Genomic DNA, 22,169 nt, shown 5'->3' with positions numbered 1-22,169 from the left:
CAGATGAGATTAGATTTTAATTACAATCTTCCTAATCACTGAGTGTTCTAAAATGGGGGTTGTATTTCCAGATGATTAAAACATCAATATCCATACTCCATCAGTTAGTCTTACTTCTACAGGTACAAACTGATAAACCAGTAGCCCCTGAAACCTTAAGGGGGACAACATCAGTCAACAAAGGTCTTAACTAATGGTGGGAAAAAGGCTATTGAGTAAGTTGACTCAAAGTCTTCTCCATTAAATTCTAGCCCCTTGCCAAGAAAATGGAAACCTTTCCCCATGAGCTCTCTTTTCTGTCCCTTTCATTAAACCTGCTGTCATTCCCTAATTATTCCTCCTTTTCTCCAGTCTCTTTGGAAGAAGTGGATTTTTTTCTATGTATCCTGGTTGCCCATCTCCTTGGGCCTTTTTCAGAAGATTAGCCTAATTATTATCTCTTCTCTCTCTAATGCTCCCTGCAAACTTGCCCAACATGCCCATGTCCTTAAAAACTCTCACTGGATCCTAATGCTCCCACTAACCATCGTCCTGTATCTCATCTCTTCTCAGCTAAACTACCTGAAAGTCCTCTATTTCATTGAATGACCATTTTTTCCCCTGAACTGTTATACTCAGTTTTCCTGGGTAGGTGATTTTTGTTTTTAATCCTAGTTCCTTTGACTTCTGGAATATTATATTCCAAGCCTTTCGATCCCTTAATGTAAAAGCTGCTAGATCTTGTGTTATCCTGATTGTATTTCCACAATACTCCAATTATTTCTTTCTAGCTGCTTGCAATATTTTCTCCTTGATGTGGGAAATCTGGAATTTGGTTATAATATTCCTAGAAGTTTCTCTTTTCAAATCTCTTTCAGGAGGTGATTGGTGGATTCTTTGAATATTTATTTTGCTCTCTGGTTCTAGAATATCAGGGCAGTTTTCTTTGATAATTTCATGAAAATGATGTGTAGGCTCTTTTTTTGATCATGGCTTTCAGGTAGTCCTATAACTTTTAAATTGTCTCTCCTGGATCTATTTTCCAGGTCAGTTGTTTTTCCAATGAGATATTTCACATTGCCTTCTATTCTTTTTCATTCTTTTGGTTTTGTATTGTAATTTCTTGGTTTCTCATAAACTCATTAGCTACCATCTGCTCCATTCTAATTTTGAAAGAACTATTTTCTTCAGTGAACTTTTGAACCTCCTTTTCCATTTGACTAATTCTGCTTTTTAAAGCATTCTTCTCCTCATTGACTTTTTGGACCTCTTTTGTCAATTGAGCTATCCTCAATTGAGGTATTATTTTCTTCAGCATTTTTCTGGGTCTCCTTTAGCAAGCTGTTGACTTTCTTTTCATGATTTTCTTGCATCACTCTCATTTCTCTTCCCAATTTTTCCTCCACCTCCCTTACTTGATTTTCAAAATCCCTTTTGAGCTCTTCCATGGCCTGAGACCATTGTATATTTATTTTGGAGATTTTGGATGCAGAAGCCTTGACTTCCTCTGATGGTATGCATTGTTCTTCCTCAGCTGAAAGGATGGAAGAAAATACCTGTTCACCAAGAAAGTAGCCTTCTATAGTCTTATTTTTTCCCCTGTTTTGGGCATTTCCCCAGCCAGTTACTTGACTTTTGAGTCCTTTGTCAAGAGGACCTATACGTTGAGTGAGACCCAGTTGTTCCTGACTTCAAGTTCAGTTCCCTATCATTAAGGGAGGGACTGTAACAGAAAGAGATAGAAAGAGACCATTTTAGACATGAGGAACAGCATGAACAAAGGTTTAGAGATAAGAGGAAGCCAGATAAGAGTAGGTGAGAGAAAGCAGTTGAGTTTGACTGGAACATTGTGTATGTGAAGGGGACTAGTATGAGGAATATCTGAAAAGGTAGGTTGGGACAAGATTGAGCAGACTCATGAACACCTGCATCAGTCAAGTCAACAAGCATTTATTAAGCACCACTATGAGCCAGGTACTATCTAGTAATAGGGATACAAAGAAAGGCAAAAGACACTTCCTGTCCTGGAAGATTCCACAGTTTAATAGGAGAAACAACCTAAAAACAACTATGTACAAACAAGATATATACAGGATAAACTGAAGATGATCTCAGAGAGAAGCACAAAGTTTAAGGAGGTCTAGAAAAGCCTTCTTGCAGAAGGTTGGTCTTTATCCCAAGAGGCAGAGATAAAGGTGAGACAGAGTTCTGGTCATGGGGAACAATGCAGGAAAATACCTGTATTTTATATTTTGCCCAGTATGCAATGGAGAGACACTGAAGGTTTTTAGTTTGTGTTGTTTTGTAGAATGTCAGTATATTAGGAAGATCATTCAGACTGTGAAGGAGAAAGAAACATTGGACGGGAATAGATAAGAACAGTTAGAAAACTTCAAAATTTAAGTGAGAACAGTTGAAGGCTTGAACTATGATTATTTCAGCTAGAACAGAAAGTGCTAACTCTATACAAGAGTTGTTATAGAGATAGAAATTACAACCCTGGCAACTGATGGGATGTATATGATGAGAGAAAGGGAAGAATCAAAGATAACTCCAAGGTTATAAATCTAGATGACTAGAAACATATTGGTTACATGGAGGAAAAAAAGACAAGTTATTTGGAAAGATAAGGCTACTTTTTTTTTTTGAGGGAAGGAAATTATTATGATAGTTTTGAACATGTATCTTTTGAAATGCCACTAAGATAACCAAGTGGAGATGCCTTTCAAGAACATGGAGATCACTAGCTTTCTTGGCCTTCTTTTCACTTTCTGCAAAATGAGGATACTTTGTATCCTACATAATCTATAGACTAACCTTCTTAGTCTGAGGTATGAGACTGCAGGGCAGGGCAGAGCCTGGGAATGGAAATACAGAATTTGAAGTCAAAGCAAAGTTTAGAATGATATGGAAGAGGTCATGTTTATTGGGAAAAGATGAGGAGACAGAGACACTGAAGGTTCAGTCAGAGGTAGATGGAGAATCAGGCAAATGCAGTAATTGCAGTGGAAAATGCCCTGAGATTAGTCTAATTGAGGGGTGAAAGATGGATTAGAAGTAGGAGAAAGTGGTGGCAGAGAACGATGAGGTTGTCTTTGTTGCATAGGCTGTTGGCCCAGAAAAGATTGAACTAGAGTGGTAACAACAGGAATGGAAAGGAATGTACTCATGGGAGAACTTAATGACTGATGGGTACTCCCTTTCAAATTAGATTTAAAAAGAGAAATTGGAGCAAAAAAATTATGTGGCCCAAATTTTTTAGGGGAAGGATATTTTGCTTGTTGAGATCCCTATTTCCTTTCTTCTGTAGCAGAGTGCCTTACACGTTACCAGGCACATCATCATCATCATCATCATCATCATCATCATCATCATTTATAGCATACCTTAAAGTTTGCAAAATGTTTTACATACATTTTTTTCTCTTAGCTTGTGAGTTTGTGTGAGGAAACAAAGACTGAGAAGGAAAAGTTAAATGACTTGCCCAGGGCCACAGGGCTATTAAGAATCTGAGGTAGAATTTGAACTCAGGTATTCTTGACTCTAAAGTCCAGCGTGTAGTCATTGTATGACCTACCTAGTCTTCGTTGTAAATGCTGAAACCAATTGAATTGTATTTTTGATTAAAAAAAAAATTTAAAACCAGTTGGTTGGATTTCTGGTCATTGTCTAAGACGTGATGGAAAAAGAATGACCCTCAAAGAATCAAATACCTTAACAAAGATGCATTCAGTTGCGTAAAAGACGAAAAGAAGCCTCAAATCGGATAGTTTATTCAGTTTATTTAATTGAGACATACTCTTAACATACTTCCCTTACTCATCATTTGTGAAACACTGACAAGAGAAAGGGAGTTTTAAGCTGAGCTCTGGGTCTACAGGGACGGGAAGGAAAGGATCGAGAAGAAGTTGTTAAGGGGTGTGGGGGGATTAGAGGGGAAAGTTTTTGGGAAAGGGAGTCGGAAAGGAGAGGGGGAAAAAGAGGAGGAAGAGGCCAGAGGAGAGAGAGCCAAAGTTCGGAAAGGCATGGGAGAGGGAAGGAGGAGAATGATTCCAGCCAATAGGCATCGGTCAAATTGTTTCGACCTTGGAAACTGGACTGGCGGCCAGGATGGAGTTCTTTCCTTTGGAGTCCCCCAGGAGTGGGTCTGATCCCGGCCGCCTCCCGCCAGTGGCTGCTGCTGACTTAGGGGTGGAGAAGGTGCAAGAGGTGTAGGGAGCAGGTAGAGAGCGCTACAGCCTCAGTCTCCAAGGGGTGCAGCTACAGCCGCGGCAGCCACGGCGCAGGGCCAGGTTCCGCCTCTTTTCCCCCTCCCGTCGGCTCCCCTCGAGTTATGTCATCGTGAAGCTGGAGAGACACACACACAGACAAGGAGCGCTTGGGCTGCAGGAGGCTCTGTGCGAGGCTCTCCTGGGTCAGTCCCTTACTCCTGGCCGCGCTGTGCCTTGGTGACTGTCCATTAAGGAACCGCGCCAGACACATTTCTCCCCCAAGTCCTCCTTTGTCTCTCCACTTTTTCTGCGGAATTCCAGTTTTTCTGGGTGGCTCGTGGAGAAGAGGGTTATTGCACCGTTTCGCCTGGTGGCTGGAAGACTACAGACTGGTGAGGAGAGCGCCGGCCGGCCAGTCTCCTCTTGTCACCGGAGAGTAAGGAGACAATTTGGGGCGGAGGGGGAGGAGGGGGGCCGTGGATCTTTCCCGGCTCCCCCAGTGGACGCCTGCAAAGCTGCCTGGACGCAGGGAGGAGACGGGAGTCGCCGCCTGGACCATACCGGGTTCGTACGCCCCAGAGGATTGGGAGCGAGGAAGAGATCTCTACCCAAGGACGTCCAGTGGGGCTCTGTCCGCAGGGCACTGAAGGACCCTTTGCACTCCGGGGAGCAAGGCTTCCCTCTCCCAGTTCCCCGAGCGCCCCGCACCGGCTTCCCTTCATCCTTTTTGCTTCCTTGCCCGCGGGAGAGAGGCCAATGCCGCCGCAGCAGGGAGAAGCGGAGTACATCAGCAAGCCAGTGCCGGGCTGCTGCAGCTGCGAGGTGCCGCCGGTGCCCCCGCGCAGGGTGCGCAGCCGGGGAGCGGCGGCCGCTGCCCTCGGAGCAGCCCTGGGGAGCCGCTGCAGGGCTGGGGGCGCGGAGCGGCGGAGCATCAAGTGCGTGCTGGTCGGGGACGGCGCGGTGGGGAAGACGAGTTTGGTGGTGAGCTACACCACGAATGGGTACCCCACGGAGTACATCCCTACCGCCTTCGACAACTTCTCGGGTAAGGCAGGAGCTGGAGACCGGGCTCCACGGAGCTCGTGTTGCACTGGAGAGGAAGGGACGGAGAGCCATGTATTCATTCTTATAAATGAACGTTATTAAAGAAGCAAAGCCTTTGCTATCGAAGTGGTTCCTTCTGAGGGGGTGTTGCTGTGCATTCAATAGAGAAATAGAGAAATTAATCACAACCTCGAGGCAGGGATGTTGGGAGCAAAATGTAAGGAGGTGATCCTGACTCCCCAAACTTGTTGAGGTGGAAGTCAAGTGCACATGGAAACTAAAAAAAAAAAAAAAAAAAAGCGAGGGGGAGGAAGTAGTTTCTGAGATCTAGCCCCATTTTTAATGAGAGGAAGAAACAAATTAAAAAGGGAAACTTCTGATTGCCGGTACAGTTGTCCTGGGGCGAAAATGCTGAGTCCGGGCGAAACCTCCTGGCGCCTGGGTTGGGAGTTTTAATTGGAGGGTGATAACTGGGTGTGCTGTTATCAGCCCCGCCTGGGACTTTCAGTCCTTTCTGGTGGTGTGCCTGACTTTGTGCTTGCTGAACTTTAAAGCGCTGTAGAAACTGCCAGATAAGGCTTAATTTGCATCAAAATAGCACCAATCACAACTCACAAATCCTCTTAGCAGAGTTATTATTCCGGGGTATAGGCAGGTTTTCTTTCTTCCCGGCCTTCCTCCCCATAACAATAGCAAGGTCTATTTCCGATTTTAAGTACCTCTTTAGTCACTTCGAGCCCCAACCACGAGGTTCTTAGAGGGTCTGTTGAAGCGTAGGTAAACTCTCTCCTCAATTACAACCTTCTTTGTAATTTTTCCTCTGTCTTTCTCACTTTCTGGAAGTTTTATGGTACCCTTGAAGAGTGTGTGATTAGCAAACGTTTATTGTAGTTTTTGTTCTTTCTGCACCCACCCCCTTAACGACCCTCTTTTTTGAGCTATTAGTAACTCGTTGTGTCGAAGAACTAGCAATTTATTAATCCATCAAGACAAGCTGGATGGACATTATCTGGCATGATTTTAAAAAAATTAACAATATAATTTTTTCCTCCTTTCTTCCTCACCAATTGGTGGTGGGTGATGGTGGGATCATTTAAAACCAATCCAGAATGTAGCATTGCTGACGAAAAAAATTCCACCAAGGCTTGTTGGAATAAAAGACCAAAAAAAAAACCATCTTCACATTCTGGTCAAAAGGTGAACGGTTTTAAAAAATCCCCTTATTTGAACAGAAGGGAGAGATAAGCAGAAACCTCTTTTATAAACAGAACAATGCAGGTAGCCGCTGTTTGCACATGGTCTCCAAACAAGCTTGGGTTCTGTGATAAACTCTACAGTCAGAAAATTTTCCCAAGGGAAAACAAAAATATTTACTGTGGCTTCCCAATGATTTAGAGCTGTGAGGTTGATTCCCACTTACCCCCAGTCCTCTCTCACACCACCCCCCTGTTGTTTTTAAGTCTTTCTGAAACATAAATGTGACAAGAGAATAAATCCTCTGGACCTGGGGGAAAGGGCTGTGTCTCTTTTGGTCTCATCAAAGGGTTTTCCTTCAGTGATTTGCTACTTTATCGGCTGCAGTGAAATGAATTGTCAAGCCCTGGAGGGTTTGTATACCCAAATGTTTGTGGCTGATCTGGTTCCAGCTCTCCGGGCTATTAAGTCTAAATTAATTGAAGAAACTAAAAGAAATCGTGTTGGTGGGAGGGCCTGGGTAGGGATGGAGGTGGAGGGTAGAAGGTATTATTCTCTTGTGAATAATTTAAGAAACCTCTCATTACACTTTTCTTTGTGTCTTTTTTTCTTAGCTGTTGTATCTGTGGATGGCAGGCCAGTGAGACTGCAGCTCTGTGACACAGCCGGCCAGGTCAGTAAAATAATTCCTTGAAAATAATTCTGAAAAGAGGTTATGGGTTTCCAAATGTTTTACAAAGAGACTGACCTATCTTTCCAGGGCGTTGTGAAATCATCCTTCTCATACTTGCTTTTGGCTTTTCTCATATCATGAACAGGGAGAGGATTACTCTAATAAACTTGCTGAAAGGTTTGGCGGGGCCCAGCTGGTAGTGGCCAAGGTCACTAGGCAGAGAGGCAAGTCTTAAACATTAGTCTCTTTCTCTACTCACCGTGTCCTCATGTCACTTTTCTTTCTATAAGTGAACTACACACAGTATAACACTTAATTATGGATTTAGAAATGGAAGGGATATGAAAAGTCATCTAGCATCCATTCCCTCATTCTCTAGAAAACTAAGATCCCTCAGAAGTGACATGACTCACCTGTGGTCACACAGGTGGTGAATTCCAGAGTTGAAATTGAACACACATTCTCTGACTTCAAGTTCAGCACCTTTTCTCCACTGTACTAATATGTTATATCCTTGAAATGTTACAAATTAAATATTGGAAACTCTCTTCTGGATTTGTGTAATTCTACTTTTTCCCTAATTAAATTTGATTTTCAGATCTGCATTTTCTCCCTCCCACCTCACTCCCCAACTGAGAAAGCAAGAAAAATAAAACCTGTTATATCATGTACAGTCAAGCAAAACAAATTCCCACACTGACCATGTTATCACCCCACTCCAAAGTCTTATTCACCACTCAGAATGTAGGCAGAATCTCGTGTCCTTGAGAATTGTGGTTGGCCATTGTGTGGATCACAGTTCCTAAATCTTTCATAAAATTTAATTTAATTTGTGTTTATTGAGCACTAGTTATGTGCCAAGCATAATGCTAGATATTAAGAATACAAAGACAAAAATGAAAGTCCCTACTCTCAAGAAGCTCACATTCTATCAGAGAGAAACTACTTATAACAGATATATCATAAATACAAAGTAATTTTGGTGGAGAAGGGTACTAACAATTGGAAGTCTCAACAATAAGAAAGACCTCTTGTAGGAGGTGACCTTTTAGTTGAGCTAGGTTACCAAGAGGTGGGGTAGTAGAGAGAGAAATTGTATTTCCTCAAGGATTCTGCCTTGTTAGACAGGGAGAAGCACATCAGTTTAGTTATAGAGAGTATGGTAAGGAATAACGTGCAGTCAGCATAGAAAGATCATTAACTAACTTTCATTAAGCAGGCATTGTGCTAAGTGCTGGGGATACAAAAAAAAGGGCAAAATACAGTTTTTACCCTCAATGTAATGGAGGAGGCAACATACAAACAATTATATACAAAAAGATATATTGGGGTAGTTTCACAAGGAAGACACTAAGATTAAGGAAGTTTTGATAGATTACAGACAGATTGTAAAAGGCTTTAAATATCAAACAGATCAGCTTATATTTTATTGTAAAATGTAGAGTCCAAAGGGAGTCATTGAAACTTCTTGAGCAGAGGAGTGACAAGTTTGCACCTATACTTTAGGATTATTAACATGATAGCACTATATAGGATGGATTTGAAAAAGGAGTGGCTGGATGCAGTGAGACTAATTAAGAGGCTGGTGGAACTTTCATATGAGGGATGATGATGAAAGCCTGAGTCAGAAAGGTTTTGTTGTTAGTGGATAGTGGTGGGGGTGGGTGTGAATGCAAAAGATGTTTCAGATGTAGAATTGACAAGACCTTGGTAACTGATTGGACAAAGTGGGGTGGTGGTGAGTGAGAATGGAATTGAGGATGATTCTTGGACAGCTGGAAGAGTAGTGATACCCGCAACAGAAACAGGGAAGTTGGAAGGGGAGATGGTTTGAGGTGAAAGGTGTTTTGGGTATTTAGTTTGAGGTGCGTACAGTTATATAGTTTAGATCTTTATCTGGTTGTTAGTTCCTTTTTGAGGGACATATTGCCTACTTCTCTTAAAAACAAGTCTCTGCTTCCAGGCTTTCCCCTTCTATAATCCATCTTGGGTATCATGTAAATCAGAGGTGTCAAACTCACCTGCACGAGGGAGGCCAGAACCAGATTAAAATGCTGAGCTGTGCAATTGGGAAATGTTTAACAAAAATAAATAAAAATACAATAAAATGTACATAATTTTTAATTTGTGCTTTTCCAAGTCAATATACATAGGGCAGGGATCCATTTCTATTTGAGTTTGACACCATTGATCTAAATCATTTTTCTAGAGCCCTGGGCTGCTAAAACAACAACAGTGACAACAAAACTCATATGATTCCCTCTTGCCCATAGGATAAAATTACAAAAATTCTTAGCCTAGCATTTAAGGCTGACCTCAGTTTTTTCCATGTCTTCTTCACCAAAGGGACTTGATCCAACTTCATGATACATTGGCGCACGTTGATCCCTTTTTTCTAGAATGTATGCCTTCCTCATCCCAGTCTCTTAGAATCCTTGTCTTACATTCAGACATTTCCTCCTTCGGGAAGCCTTCCTTGATCTTTCTCAGTTGTTAGTTTGCCCTTCTTATTTCCCTTATCTTCTCTTACCCATGTGTATGAAATACCACCTTCCACCCCAGTAGAGTGTGATCTTCTTGAGGGGATAAGGGCTGCTTTTCTATTTTATCCTTGGGTCTCTAGGGTCTAGAAAAGTACTTAGAACATAATAAACACTTCAAAAATGTTTGTTGTAATGAATCCAATCTGTATGATATAGAAAACTACAGTTTCTTAAAGTCTATTTTTGATATATCTAATATTCTTTGACTCTTGGTGTTCAGGAAATACTTTACATTTATCATCATCTGATATTATTTAATTTACTACCTTATTTATGTACATGACCTTCTAGAAAGTAAGTTGTTAAAGATGCTTATAATATTTGCAGAGTAATTTATGATTGTTTCCATTCATTTGCAGTCATTCTTCAAGGCAGTTATATATTATTTTATAATAGTGATTTTATAGCTGAGGAATCCAGAAAGCTTCAGTGATTTATTTCAAGGTCCTAGAGTTAATGGCTGGTAGGGACTAGTTTTTGCTTTTTTTTTTTTAATCAGTGATTTGGCTTTTTTAACCCCATTATCTATTAATACATAGATATTATTGTTTAGCATGACCCAAGTCTAGGAGCTAATGAATTGGGTGGTTATGCCCAGTCAGTCTTTTGAAATATTTTGAATATTTATTCTTGTCTGGCAAAGAATCAGACATTTCCCAAAAGAAGGTGAGGTGCTAGGAGTTTTGAGTTGATGGTGTAATAAAAGAGGGGAGGGGAGGATTTGGTCTCCATAAATTCATCCTTGGATCCCCATATTAACCAATGGCAAAGGTAAAGGATATAACAATACCCTTATCATTACATCACCCATTCCTAGTCAGGTTTAAATTGTTAAACCATTGGAACTGGTTCCAATCACTAATTTCCCTTTGTTTCTAATAAGTATTTGCAGACCTGGATAACTGGTGGGGTAAAGTTGCATACCATGTGACTTTACGCTGATAACCACATGGCCGCTCTAAATGAGGATAACTTTTCATAAAGCTTGGTGCCATCTGTCACTAGAGCCAAAGCCAGCTCATAATCCTGGTATTCCTGCACTGTGGGAGAGTCAAGTAGAGAACTGGAGTGGGGGACTGTTTCAGACTTGAAGGGCTCCTAGGGGGAACCAGTCTAGCCTTCTGTTCACACACCATCCCACTACCACTGCTCTCCTCCCCACCACCATGGCTGACTGTTTACTTCCTGCTTACTACCCGAATTCCCACTATGTGATGTGTGGATGACATAGGGTGGGTGGGGGATATGAATATGGGGTGAGAAGGGTTCCCGAAGCTTTAGTGTTATATTAGTGTGAAAAAGTAGCAAGAACTGCTGAAAGACAGAATTGGGGACAAAGAAATCAGTATGCTTTGAAGATGCAGAAGAGCAAAGTCTCCTGTATTTTTTACAGTAGTTAAATACTATGGTGATTTTTGTGATCAAAGTTTCATTCACTTTTATAAAGTTAATTTTTTTCTTCATGCAGTGTAAATTTGCCAACCTGAATAGTGTTGATACAGTGACATCTCACTTATTGAGAAATCTGCTTATCTGTCAGCCTATTGGGAAATCAGAAGCAAGGAGAAGAGACCTTTGGGCAGTCAAAAAATGTGATAAAATCAAAGCTTTTACTCTCAAGAGAACTCTTTTCTCTTTCCACCATCCAGAAGATCATAGACTTAGATTTGGAAGGGTCCTCAGGCCATCCAACCCAATCCCCTCGTTTTACAAGAGAGGAAATGGAGGCCTACAGAGGTGAAGGAACTTTACAAAGGTCACACATGTAGATTAAAAAAAAAGACAATTCTCTACTTAAAGCCTGTTGACCTTTATTTTAGAAGTTATCTCTTTTGTTAGGTGTGTGTGTGTGTGTGTGTGTATGTGTATGTGTGTGTGTATGTGTGTGTGTGTGTGTACACATACACAGTGGGTTGAGAGGGTGTCAAGCAAAAAGCTGCTCAAGGAAGATATATTGACAAAAGCAATTGTTTGTTGAAGTGACAGGAAGTGGAGAGGCAGAAACCTTAAAAAGCAAACAAGAAATCAGAAAGTTTAGGATCATTTCATGTGGGGTCAACTTTACCCCACCAGTTATCCAGGTCTGCAATTCAATTTACAGATATTATTATTAAGTTCTTATGTATAAGGCTCTGCATAGCTCATTGGCTCATGATGACCTTGTTAACAGCTTAGCATATTAATACTTGTTTTTGATGATTATCCTTAGTTATCAAGCAATGGTTAAATTGTTTTCAGTATAACTCTGTTCAAGAAGGCAGGAAAGCATTTCTTAGATTTTATAAAGATTCCAATCATGAATATAGAAAGGGAAACATTTTGGCACATAACTTAGCTTCATTCATCTATTTAATTGGAACACCTCATATCAATCAAGTTTTTATTTAAATACCTACTCTATGTAATTGGTGGAGATACAAAAGCAAAACAACAACAGAAGAAATAAAAAACAACACTACTCTTAAGGAAAAATGAAATGTTTCTCAAATGATCCCCCAAATAATAGAGTTTCTTGGTTTACAACTCAGATTTTTTTACTTCTTTGGATGCAATCGGGTATTTAGAGTATTGCACAGAGCTTAGAATATTAGCTCTGGAAAAGACCTTAGAGTTTCTCTAGTCCAGGGATACTTAACTTGAGATCTGTGAACTTGTTTAATATTGTGATAACTGTATTTCTATACAATTGGTTTCCTTTATAATCCTACGTATTTTATTTTAGACATTTAAAAACATTATTCTAAGAAGCTGTACATAAGCTTCAGAGTGCTGAGGGTCTGTGACACACCCACACCCACACCCACACAGGGTCTCCTGGTTAGTCTAATAACATTTTATTAATCATAAAATAATAATCATAGTACATAGCTATATGGAAGTTGTTTGAAAGCCTAATAATAATAACTAATAAGAAATCATTTACATAGTGCTTTGCCAAATTAAGTAAGTATAACCTAAATGTGAGTTATTATCATTAGACTTTCTAGCTCTCTCCATACAGACTTTAAGGCTATCTTTACACAGTCTAAAATAACTGTGACGTTGGTAGGATCGTTGTTATCCACATTTCCAGATGAGGAAACGGGCTCTGAGAGATTAATTTGTCTATCATCCTATAGCTAAGTAAAAGTCTCCTGCAAGATTGTGCCTTTGGGTCTCCTGACCTTAGTTCTGCCCACAGTTTACATAAGAGGTGTCACACTCCCTGAATAAGGCTCACAAAACTCTCAAATGCAACTGAATCTGATTAAAATGTGATTGGGAAATGTTTAACAAAATAAATAAAAATACAAGACAATGTAGATGATGTCATATTGTGGTTTTCTGAGTCAATATCTGTTTCTCTTTGACTTTGAAACCACTGAAACCATGCTACCTATTTAAAAACAACAACAACCCAGCACTGACTGGAGGCTTGGAGTACTCTGACATATTTCCTCTTGGACTTTGAAACTCATTTGAAAAGATGGAAAGTCCCAGATATTACAGAATCCTGGGATTTAGATCTGAAATATACACTAGAGATGCTAGTAGAATGTAAGCTACTAAGCTATTTCATAGCAAGGAAGGTAGTTTGTTGTTGTTATTTTTTAAAATATCCCCAGTGCCTTACAGTGTGGCTGGTACATAGTATGATCTCAATAAACGCTCATGAATTGAATTGAAATAAATTCTCTTGCCCAACCCCTTTGGTTTACAAATGAGAAAAAGGAGGTCCACAAAGGTTGTGATTTGTCTGATGTCACGTAGTATAGTATAGTAATTACATCCATCAAAACTGAACTATTTGTGGCTCTATTTCTCTGTCTCTTTTTATTCATGAAGTTACTTTTGCCTGGAATATCTTTCCCCTCCACATCTGTCAAAAACTCCACCCATCCTTCAAATTCAGATGTCCTCTTTCATGAAGTGGTCTCAGATTCCTTCCCTTGCCTAGCCTAGGTGGGTACAGTGGATAGAGTGTTGGACCTGGAGTCAGGAAGATCTGGGTTCAGTTATGGCCACAGACACTTACTAGCTGTGTGTCCCTGGGCAAGTCACTTCACTTCTGTATGCTTTGGTTTCCTCATCTGGAAAACAGTGATAATAATAGCATCTTTATCACAAAGTTGTTGTGAGGATAAAATGAGGTAATAAAGGGTACAGCCTAACATATAGTAGGTGCTTAATAAATGCTCATTTCCTTTCTTTCTTCCCCTTGTCATTGGATGCTTCTTCCCTTTCCTATCACTGGGATTTGACAACAATTTATTTCTGTCCCTCTGTTGCTCAGCACCTTCCGCACTACAATTAGAGCTCTAGTCTTAATATCGGGAAACAACCTGGGTTTGAGCCCTTGATTAACCTCTTCTCAGGAATGTCTCTTAACGTAAGTCATGGAATGTCTCTGACCTTGAGTTTCCTTATCTGATAAGTGGAAATACTAATACTTATGCTACCTGGTTTGGTTTTTGTTATTTTCCCACACTTAACACAGTTCCTAGCACATAGTAGGTGCTCAGTCAATGTGTGTTGACTTTACTACCTCTCTTAGAGACTTGTGATGAAAGGAATTTTAAAGCTCAGCGAATGTTGGTGAAGTAGGAAAAGGTGATGGAATAGGAGATGTGAGTTTAAATTCCAGCTATGCTACTTAATAGCTGTATAATCATGAGTAAGTTATTTCACTTCCCTGAAATTCAGTTTCCAGATCTGTAAAATGGAATTGTAATTGTGCCATGGGTAATTGTGAAGAAAGTGATTTGTTATATTATATATAGGTTTATTGGTGTACTTTTCTATTCCTTTGTTCTTGAGTCATTTCAGTCATGTCTGACTCTTCATGGCCCAATTTTGTTTTTTTGGTTTTTTTTTTGCAAAGATATTAGTGTGGTTTGCCATTTCCTTCTCATTTTACAGATAAGGAAACTGAGGCAAACAGGGTTAGGTGACTTGCCTGGGATCAACAGCTAGGAAGTGCCTGAGGCCAGATTTGAACTCAGGAAGATGTTTCTTGACTCCAGCCCCTGAGATATATCCACTACACCACCTAACTGACCCCATCGAAGAGGAAAGAGCTCTGGATTTGTAGTCAGAACATGTGAACTAGAGTCCCAGTTCTGCCATTTATGTCCCGTGTGACCTTGAACAAATTACTTGACCTTTCTGGGTCATAGTTTCCTCCTCTTTGAAATGAATGGGTTGGTTGAGAAAACCTTTAAGTTCTTTTCCCAATTCTAAATTAGTGAACCCTCAGTCAGACTAGGGGATGAAGAGGAGGGTGACAGATGTCAGGTTCATGTTGATTTCTCTTCTAGGCCTAGCATAGTTAGTGCCTTGAGTGGGATAGATGTTCTGTAATTATTCTAATTAGACTAAATTGAACCAAAATAGGAAACGTCCTGGTGCAGTAAAGAGTACTAGTCAGAGGTCCTGAGTTTGAATCCTAGGTTTTCTCCCTGTGTGGCCTTTAGCCTAAGTTATTTCACCTTTCTTGGCTTCATTTATAGGTGCAAGGGAGAGGGGGATTAGACTGGATGAACTCAACTGAACCAAATGACCTCCAGGGTCACTTTGAGCTCTTCTGCAAATCTTATTCCATTCCCCCTAGGTTAGTTAATCTCCTGTCCAAGTGACTTGGATCAACACCTAAGGTATTTCCCTAAAGTCTTCGAGGAACTCAAGTTTAAAGACATTACCTGATTAAGATAATCTTCATGCTATCCCTACATCTGGTATGAGGCTGCCATGTCTCTTCTCACTTTAGATGTCAAGAGATTGGAGTACAGATTCCCCCACAGATTACACTTAAATGAGGTGATCTATAGAAGCTAATTCTATAGCTTGTCAGGGAAGATATAGCTTCGTATGTAGAAGTGTGAATTTCCAAATACAAATTGTTCCTCATATATTTGGGTTTTCTCTTAAAAACTGTGTATAGATATAAACACATTGGTCAAAATGAGGTTAACACATCACCCACAGTCTTACTTTAGGTGAAACAGAAAGGGATTGGGAATTTTTAAAGAGACACTGGCTCAAGAAAAAAAGATCATAGCCAAAATAATGTGGCTCACAATAGAGTTGCTCACAACAGGAGCTCCTTTAATTTGTGAACCAAGCTGTGTCCTACTCACAGTAGGAACCTCTGCTGTCTGGTTTTTTTGCTTTTTTCCCCTCTCCCTATATGATTAAGCTTAATCATGCACAATTTCTTTAACACGTACCTGGCAAGTTCATACAAACTACTTGGCTCCCAGAATCCATTTGACTGAATGGAGAGTGCCATTCCATTGGCCTTCCCCTCCATGTGCATATTGCATTTACATCAGTGAGTACAGAGCTTCTGTTTAAGCAAAGGGAGCTGGGGGCTGTTTCTGCTTTGCTTTGCTAGATTCTCAGACTCAGTCTCCAGAGGTCTGGTGAAACCTGCTTCCTGGCCTCCTGTCATAGACCTAGTCTGGTCTCATCTGAGTTGGCCTGCTTTTTATGGGGAATGCAAGCCCTCCAAACACAGCCAATATCCAAGTGTTTTTGGCCTCATTCAGCAGTCAAGTATAGTGGGACTAATTTCATATTATATTTGTTCTTTGTGCTTCTTAATTTGAGATCCTCTGAGAATATGAGGGAACCTTTAATTAAAATATTTTCTGAGCCAAATAAAAGCCTATCTGGTTTACTGTTGTTCAGTATTTGATCCATAAAGGCAAATTTGACTTCTGTTTTGGGCTTTTGAAAGTTCAGGGAGCTACTGTGATTTTTTTCAGAAATGCCCTGAACAATTCCAGGGTTTCAACTGAACATCCTTTTCATATTAGCTGACTGACCTCTCCTTGAAATGTGGCACCTTGAATGGAGATAATAAATTTCAATGAAAATAGACCCAAAGCCTTCAAATGGAAAGAGAGAGAGGTGGTGACTAGGAAGGCTTTGACAGGGATTGATGTTTGTGTAAATGTGGCACTGTACATAATGTGACAGAATGAATAATCGTGTAGAGGAGACTATGGAATAATGCTTAATTTTTTGCATGCCACCGGATAGCTAAGTCTGCATGATGCACATTAAAATGGATGGCAGCCACAAATATGAACTTTAAATAGCAATGAGATCATTCCTATCCAGGTTTTTAGTAGGAAACTATTCGAATCTTCACATAATTGCAAAGAAAGCTGCATGAAGAGAGGGAAAAATAGATTTCAGATTCATACAGGTTAGAAGATCTCATTTGTAAAGTAGAAGTAGAAGGGGAAGATATAGTTAGTTATCTGGTTAATAGAAGTTTTACAGATTGCCAATTCAAATCATTTGGAATAATTCCAGTACATCTTTTGTTCCAAGATTCACAAAGGATATGGGCTCATCAACCTCTATGGCCCTCTAACACGTGGGAACTCTAGAAACAGGACAGGTAATATGATTGGGACAAACTGGCTCAGAGAAGGTAGAAAAGAAAAGGTAAGCAGGTTGATTAGGAGAGAAAGGAAAGCAGGAAAAAGAGAGAAAGAGGAGAAAAAGAGAATAGATGTCAGATGGGGAACAGGACTTTGCCACCTATTAAATCATTGGTCAGTTGACACAAATGGCAGGAAGACCAGAGCATGTCACTGAATGAAAGTTTGTGGTTGGTTTTTCACTCTGCAGTGTATGACTGTATACTTTCTAATACTCAAGTAGTCAATTAACCAACAAGCATTTATTAGGTGCTTAGTGTGTGCCAGGTGGTAAGGATGCAAGAAAGAAGATAAAGCAGTCCCTGTCCTCAAGCAGCTTACTTTCTAAGGGAGGAAATACAGTATTAATCAGAACATACAAGATTAATACAGAGAAGATTGAATAATCTCTGTCCACTATATACTTTTTCCCTTCTATGAAACAGACAAATCTATGTCCGTATGAGCTTCTAGTTGGTGTGAGGATCATGGACCTAGACCTGGAAAGAAGCTCAGAAGCCATGTAGTCCAATCCTCTCTCTCTCTCTCTCTCTCTCTTTTTTTTTTTACAGAGGAAAAAACTGAAGGCCAGGGAAGTTAAATGACTTGTGTGAAGTCACATACGGAAGTAATTGACAGAGCTTTGAACTGAGATCCTCTGTCTCCAAATTCTTTCTGTTGTACCCTGAAGTATTTTGTACTCTTAATTCAGTTCACCAAATATTTGTTAATCAATCAAGCAATAAGCAATTATTAAGTGCCTACCCTGTGTCAGTCACTGGGGATACAAGACTACTTATTTTCAAGAAATTTACCTTCTACTTGGGCTATATGCATAGATATTTTCTCCATTTTTATTTATGGATATGGATACAGAAACTAAATTCTGAATAAATAGATTTGTCCCTACAATTTAGAGAATCTAGACCTGAGTTATTCTCTCTAGTAGGAGAACTAAATAAGGTAAATCTTGTAATGCAGTGTCTGTACATAAACGACAAGCCAACTATAGTGCCGCCTTGGTAGTTCTTTGATGTCATGAGAGATGCTAAGAGTTAGAGGCATGTGGGAATGGAAGAACCAGTACTGACACATCCAGAAGATGGATGTCATCATCTGTACATTGTGACTGCCACCTAAAAGGGGCAATGGTATTATTACTTAGACAATTCTCCTTCCACATCCAGTTGGATTTTCATAAGCTTGGAACATGCTGCCTTGAGTCTTTAAACTGTGACTAAAAAGAAATAATTCTGGACTGCTTTGTTTCATTACAGGATGAGTTCGACAAACTCAGGCCTCTGTGCTACACCAACACGGACATCTTTTTGCTTTGCTTTAGCGTCGTAAGCCCTTCCTCCTTTCAGAATGTGAGTGAGAAATGGGTCCCAGAGATTCGCTGTCACTGCCCCAAAGCCCCCATCATACTGGTTGGCACACAGTCAGACCTTCGAGAAGATGTCAAAGTCCTCATTGAACTGGACAAATGCAAGGAGAAGCCAGTGGCTGAGGAGGCTGCTAAGCTGTGTGCAGAGGAGATCAAAGCTACCTCTTACATTGAGTGCTCTGCCTTGACTCAGAAAAACCTTAAAGAGGTCTTTGATGCAGCCATTGTGGCTGGCATTCAGCACTCGGACACTCAACAGCAACCAAAGAAATCCAAGAATAGGACTCCAGACAAAATGAAAAATATTTCCAAATCTTGGTGGAAGAAATATTGCTGTTTGGTATAATGCTGCTGGCCCTAGACCCAGAAAAGGCCATTTTTAGAAGAAATACAAATTAGAAGCTATATTAGCTTAAATGACTTTTCCTTTCACTGTATAGAAAATGTGTATATATGTGTATATAATTTGTATATATGTGTATATATATATATATATATATATATATATATATATATATACACATATATAAATATATGTCATTGTGGGAGAGCTAAATTTATGTTCTTCTTTGTCCTTTCTCTCTATATTCTTGTGCGAGCGAAGGGGACAGACATACTTTCATGCAAACAGTTTTTTAAGCAGATTAAGAATTTTCCAGCAATCTGATCATTAAAGCTACATCACACCTCATGACAAGACACTCCAGACCTGAGTAAAGATCATGGAGATTTTGTTGTATTTTAATATATAAAAGGACAAAGGAGCATGATAAATTATAGGAGGAAGAAGAAAACTTGATTTAATGCTAAACAGTAGACTAAACAAAGGGTCATCTGTGGGTATTTTTATCTCTTGGAAACATGGTGCCTGCTAAAGAACAATATTTTTAGTCTTAGAACTCCTTGCAGATTGCACTTTCATTAAAAAAAATCTGCGGAAACTTGTAAAAGCTCGTGCGTGTACAACTGCGAAACAATTGGTCAATTCAATTATGTCAGTCAAGTATAAGTGCCTGACTAATTCAGTGGGAGAAAAAAATCCATCCACAAGGTTATTTGGCATTGTGTAGCCCCTTCCCAAAGCCATGATTTAAAAAATATATATACTTAAATCAGTTGGGGGCATTGGGTAGATATGGGTCAAATGACATGCTGGTATTGAGTGAGTCTGTTGGAATGGCTCCTCCATTTGGTTTTAGGGAATAACCATGCTAATGTGGGCAAAATGTGGCCATTGAACTTCCTGACTTGTGGTCCAAAGGTCTCCTCTCTTAGGTGCCCCAAACTGCCTCCTTCCCACTTTGTTCTAACTCCCAGGCTTTTTTGTGTGCTTGAGGGCTTGCATGGCTAATTTGTACCATCTGTAAGGCATGGGAATGCTCTTTTGAAAGGAGGTAGCAAATGTTTGTGTGATACAATGTATCTTTTTTTAAAGTCAGCCAATATGTGCTCCTCAGTGTTTCTCCTTTACATAATGGCTGTTTATATTGCCGATTCAACTTTAAAAAAATGAATGAGAATAAAGGATATGCCACAATTACTGGATTTTCAAGGAATGACCTGGCTTTTTCCTCATTAGAAAGCTTTTTATAAAGAGAGATCGTTTTTTGATTCCAGCCCAGGTGTGCTGTTAGAGGGGTTTTAATTTAATCGTCTGCTGAGACTGCTTTAAAAAAATACCCGCTACCCTAAAAACCCGTGAAAGCATTCAGTTAAATGCAACAGATGACTTCTCCCCAAAGAACTGGCAGCGGAATAGTGCCATGTGTCTTAAAGATCATGAGAATGCTGTTGCCGCTAGTAATGGGAAGCTAGTGTTTTAATTGGCTGCAGCTGAGCACTATGGATCAGGAGACCTGTGTTCACAGCTCCTTAACTTCCTGCTTGCCTTGAGACTTGGAGAATGTCATTATTTGTGAGTCATGCAGATTTGCTAGTAGGTGATATTTACAAGGCATTGTTTCTCTTGGAAAATGCCACATCAGCCTTTAACGCACTGTCTGACAGAGGTGGGGTGCAGCAAGGGGTTTTTTTTTTCCTCTTTTTTTTCTTTTTAGTTGCTGAGCTCAAGCTTACCCTGGGTTAAGGTAGCTTTTCCATATTCACTTAGGTCTGTATCTAACCTGAAAGGGAATCATTGTGTAACTGTGGGGTAGAAGAATCCTAAGTCCTTTTGCCTTTATGTATTTAATAAGTCTCAACTCATGTTCTCTAGAGGAAGGCCAATACCCGTCTATAATTTTTTCTTGCTCCTGCTAGTAGCTATCAAAAATTAAAAAAAGCCTCTTTCAAATATATATGGAACAAAAGATTAACCTATAAACCTCTTAAATACACATAGGCTCTTATTATTATGTATCTTTTGTTAAGATGAAATAGTTGCCATAGTTTTTGGAAATGTTTTGTTACAAGCTGAATTGATTTTTAAACGTTGCTTTAACTTCTTGTGATTTTTAAAACAGACTATTGAATGAATGAATTCTAGGCAATTCCCAAGCCTAACTTTTAAAGGATTCTATGAAAAGCATTTAGTCTTAAAAAAAAAGGGGGGGGGGTGATGGTGGTGGGGGAATCAGACCCACACACCCTCCAGGTCTGAAAGCTTCACTTAAAATACTTTTATTTCTTATTGGATGCTTGATTCTACACCAGTGAAGTTAAAAATTGAACCAAGAACTGAGTCCAGTGCTAGTAGTGCTTGGGCTAACTCAGATGCTTAAAGTTTGGTGGGTTGTTTTTAGGAGTGCAGGAATTTTGATATTTTACAATGTTTTATGGAGTGAGAAAGCTGGGATTGGGCCAGAGGTTTCTCTTCATATTTATTTCTCTGTTAAATTAGGCAGGGTAGGGAAACTTTGAAAACTTTATGTGTTTGTGAGGATAGGAAGTCAACTCATTTCAAAGCCCAGAAAACTTGTTAAATGTAAACTTGCAGCTTGGTATTGCAAAGATGGTTTCTTATCAGCACCCTATTTTATAGTGTGCTAGTCTGATGTAAATCTTAAACTTTAGGGCAATGTTACTATTTCAGAAAATGTGATGTACCTGAGCCTGTTTTGTTATCTTTTTTTTTACTATGTGTATATGAACTACATTCTTGCAACTTTATGGACACTATGCTTTCTGTTCTTAGATATATTCTTAAAAACCACAGGTATTTTACAAAGCCAAAATGAGGAAAATGTCCTCCACATCACCTCTTCTCAATATTGTGCCTTACCAAGTTGTGTTTTCCTGTTTTTTTAAGTGTAGGTGATACTGAGCAGAATGTTTCGCTTGAAAATGTGATGAGTTGGGTGGTGTGAAATAAATTTCAACCTGTATATATTTGCATTTGCCTATCTTATGGAAGATTTTCTTTTGGAAATAAATAAGGTCCAACCACCTTTTACAAACACTGTACCTGATAAGCTCTTTGAGACGTTGGGTTGGGAAAGAATACACAGTCATTCAATAAACATATATTAAATTCCTACTACGTACCAGGTATTATGCTAAATTCTGGGATACAAAAAAGAGGCAGAAGACAGTCTCTGCCCTCAAGGGACTTATAATCTAATGGGGGGAGACAACATGGAAACAAATATATTCAAAGCAAGCTTTTATACAGGATAAATAGGAAATAATTAACAGAAGGAAGCACTGGAAATATGAGGGATTGGAGAAGGCTTCCTGTAGAAGGTGACATTTTAATTGGGACTTGAGGGAAGCCAGGGAAGTCAGTGG

At 39.7% G+C, this 22,169-nt stretch overlaps 1 protein-coding gene across 1 annotated transcript; it reads left to right on the top strand.

Annotated features, from left to right (window-relative positions):
* Positions 1 to 4,338: 4,338 nt before the first annotated feature.
* Positions 4,339 to 21,840, top strand: RHOU (ras homolog family member U). Its single transcript, XM_072647477.1, has 3 exons — positions 4,339 to 5,235; positions 7,043 to 7,101; positions 18,334 to 21,840. The coding sequence occupies exons 1-3, from the start codon at positions 4,947 to 4,949 to the stop codon at positions 18,787 to 18,789; spliced, it is 804 nt and encodes a 267-aa protein (XP_072503578.1). The 5' UTR covers positions 4,339 to 4,946; the 3' UTR covers positions 18,790 to 21,840.
* Positions 21,841 to 22,169: the final 329 nt, after the last annotated feature.

The sequence above is a fragment of the Notamacropus eugenii genome, chromosome 2 (assembly GCF_028372415.1).
Source record: "Notamacropus eugenii isolate mMacEug1 chromosome 2, mMacEug1.pri_v2, whole genome shotgun sequence".
NCBI classification, from domain to species: domain Eukaryota; kingdom Metazoa; phylum Chordata; class Mammalia; order Diprotodontia; family Macropodidae; genus Notamacropus; species Notamacropus eugenii.
This window is presented reverse-complemented; position numbering and strand designations above follow the sequence as displayed.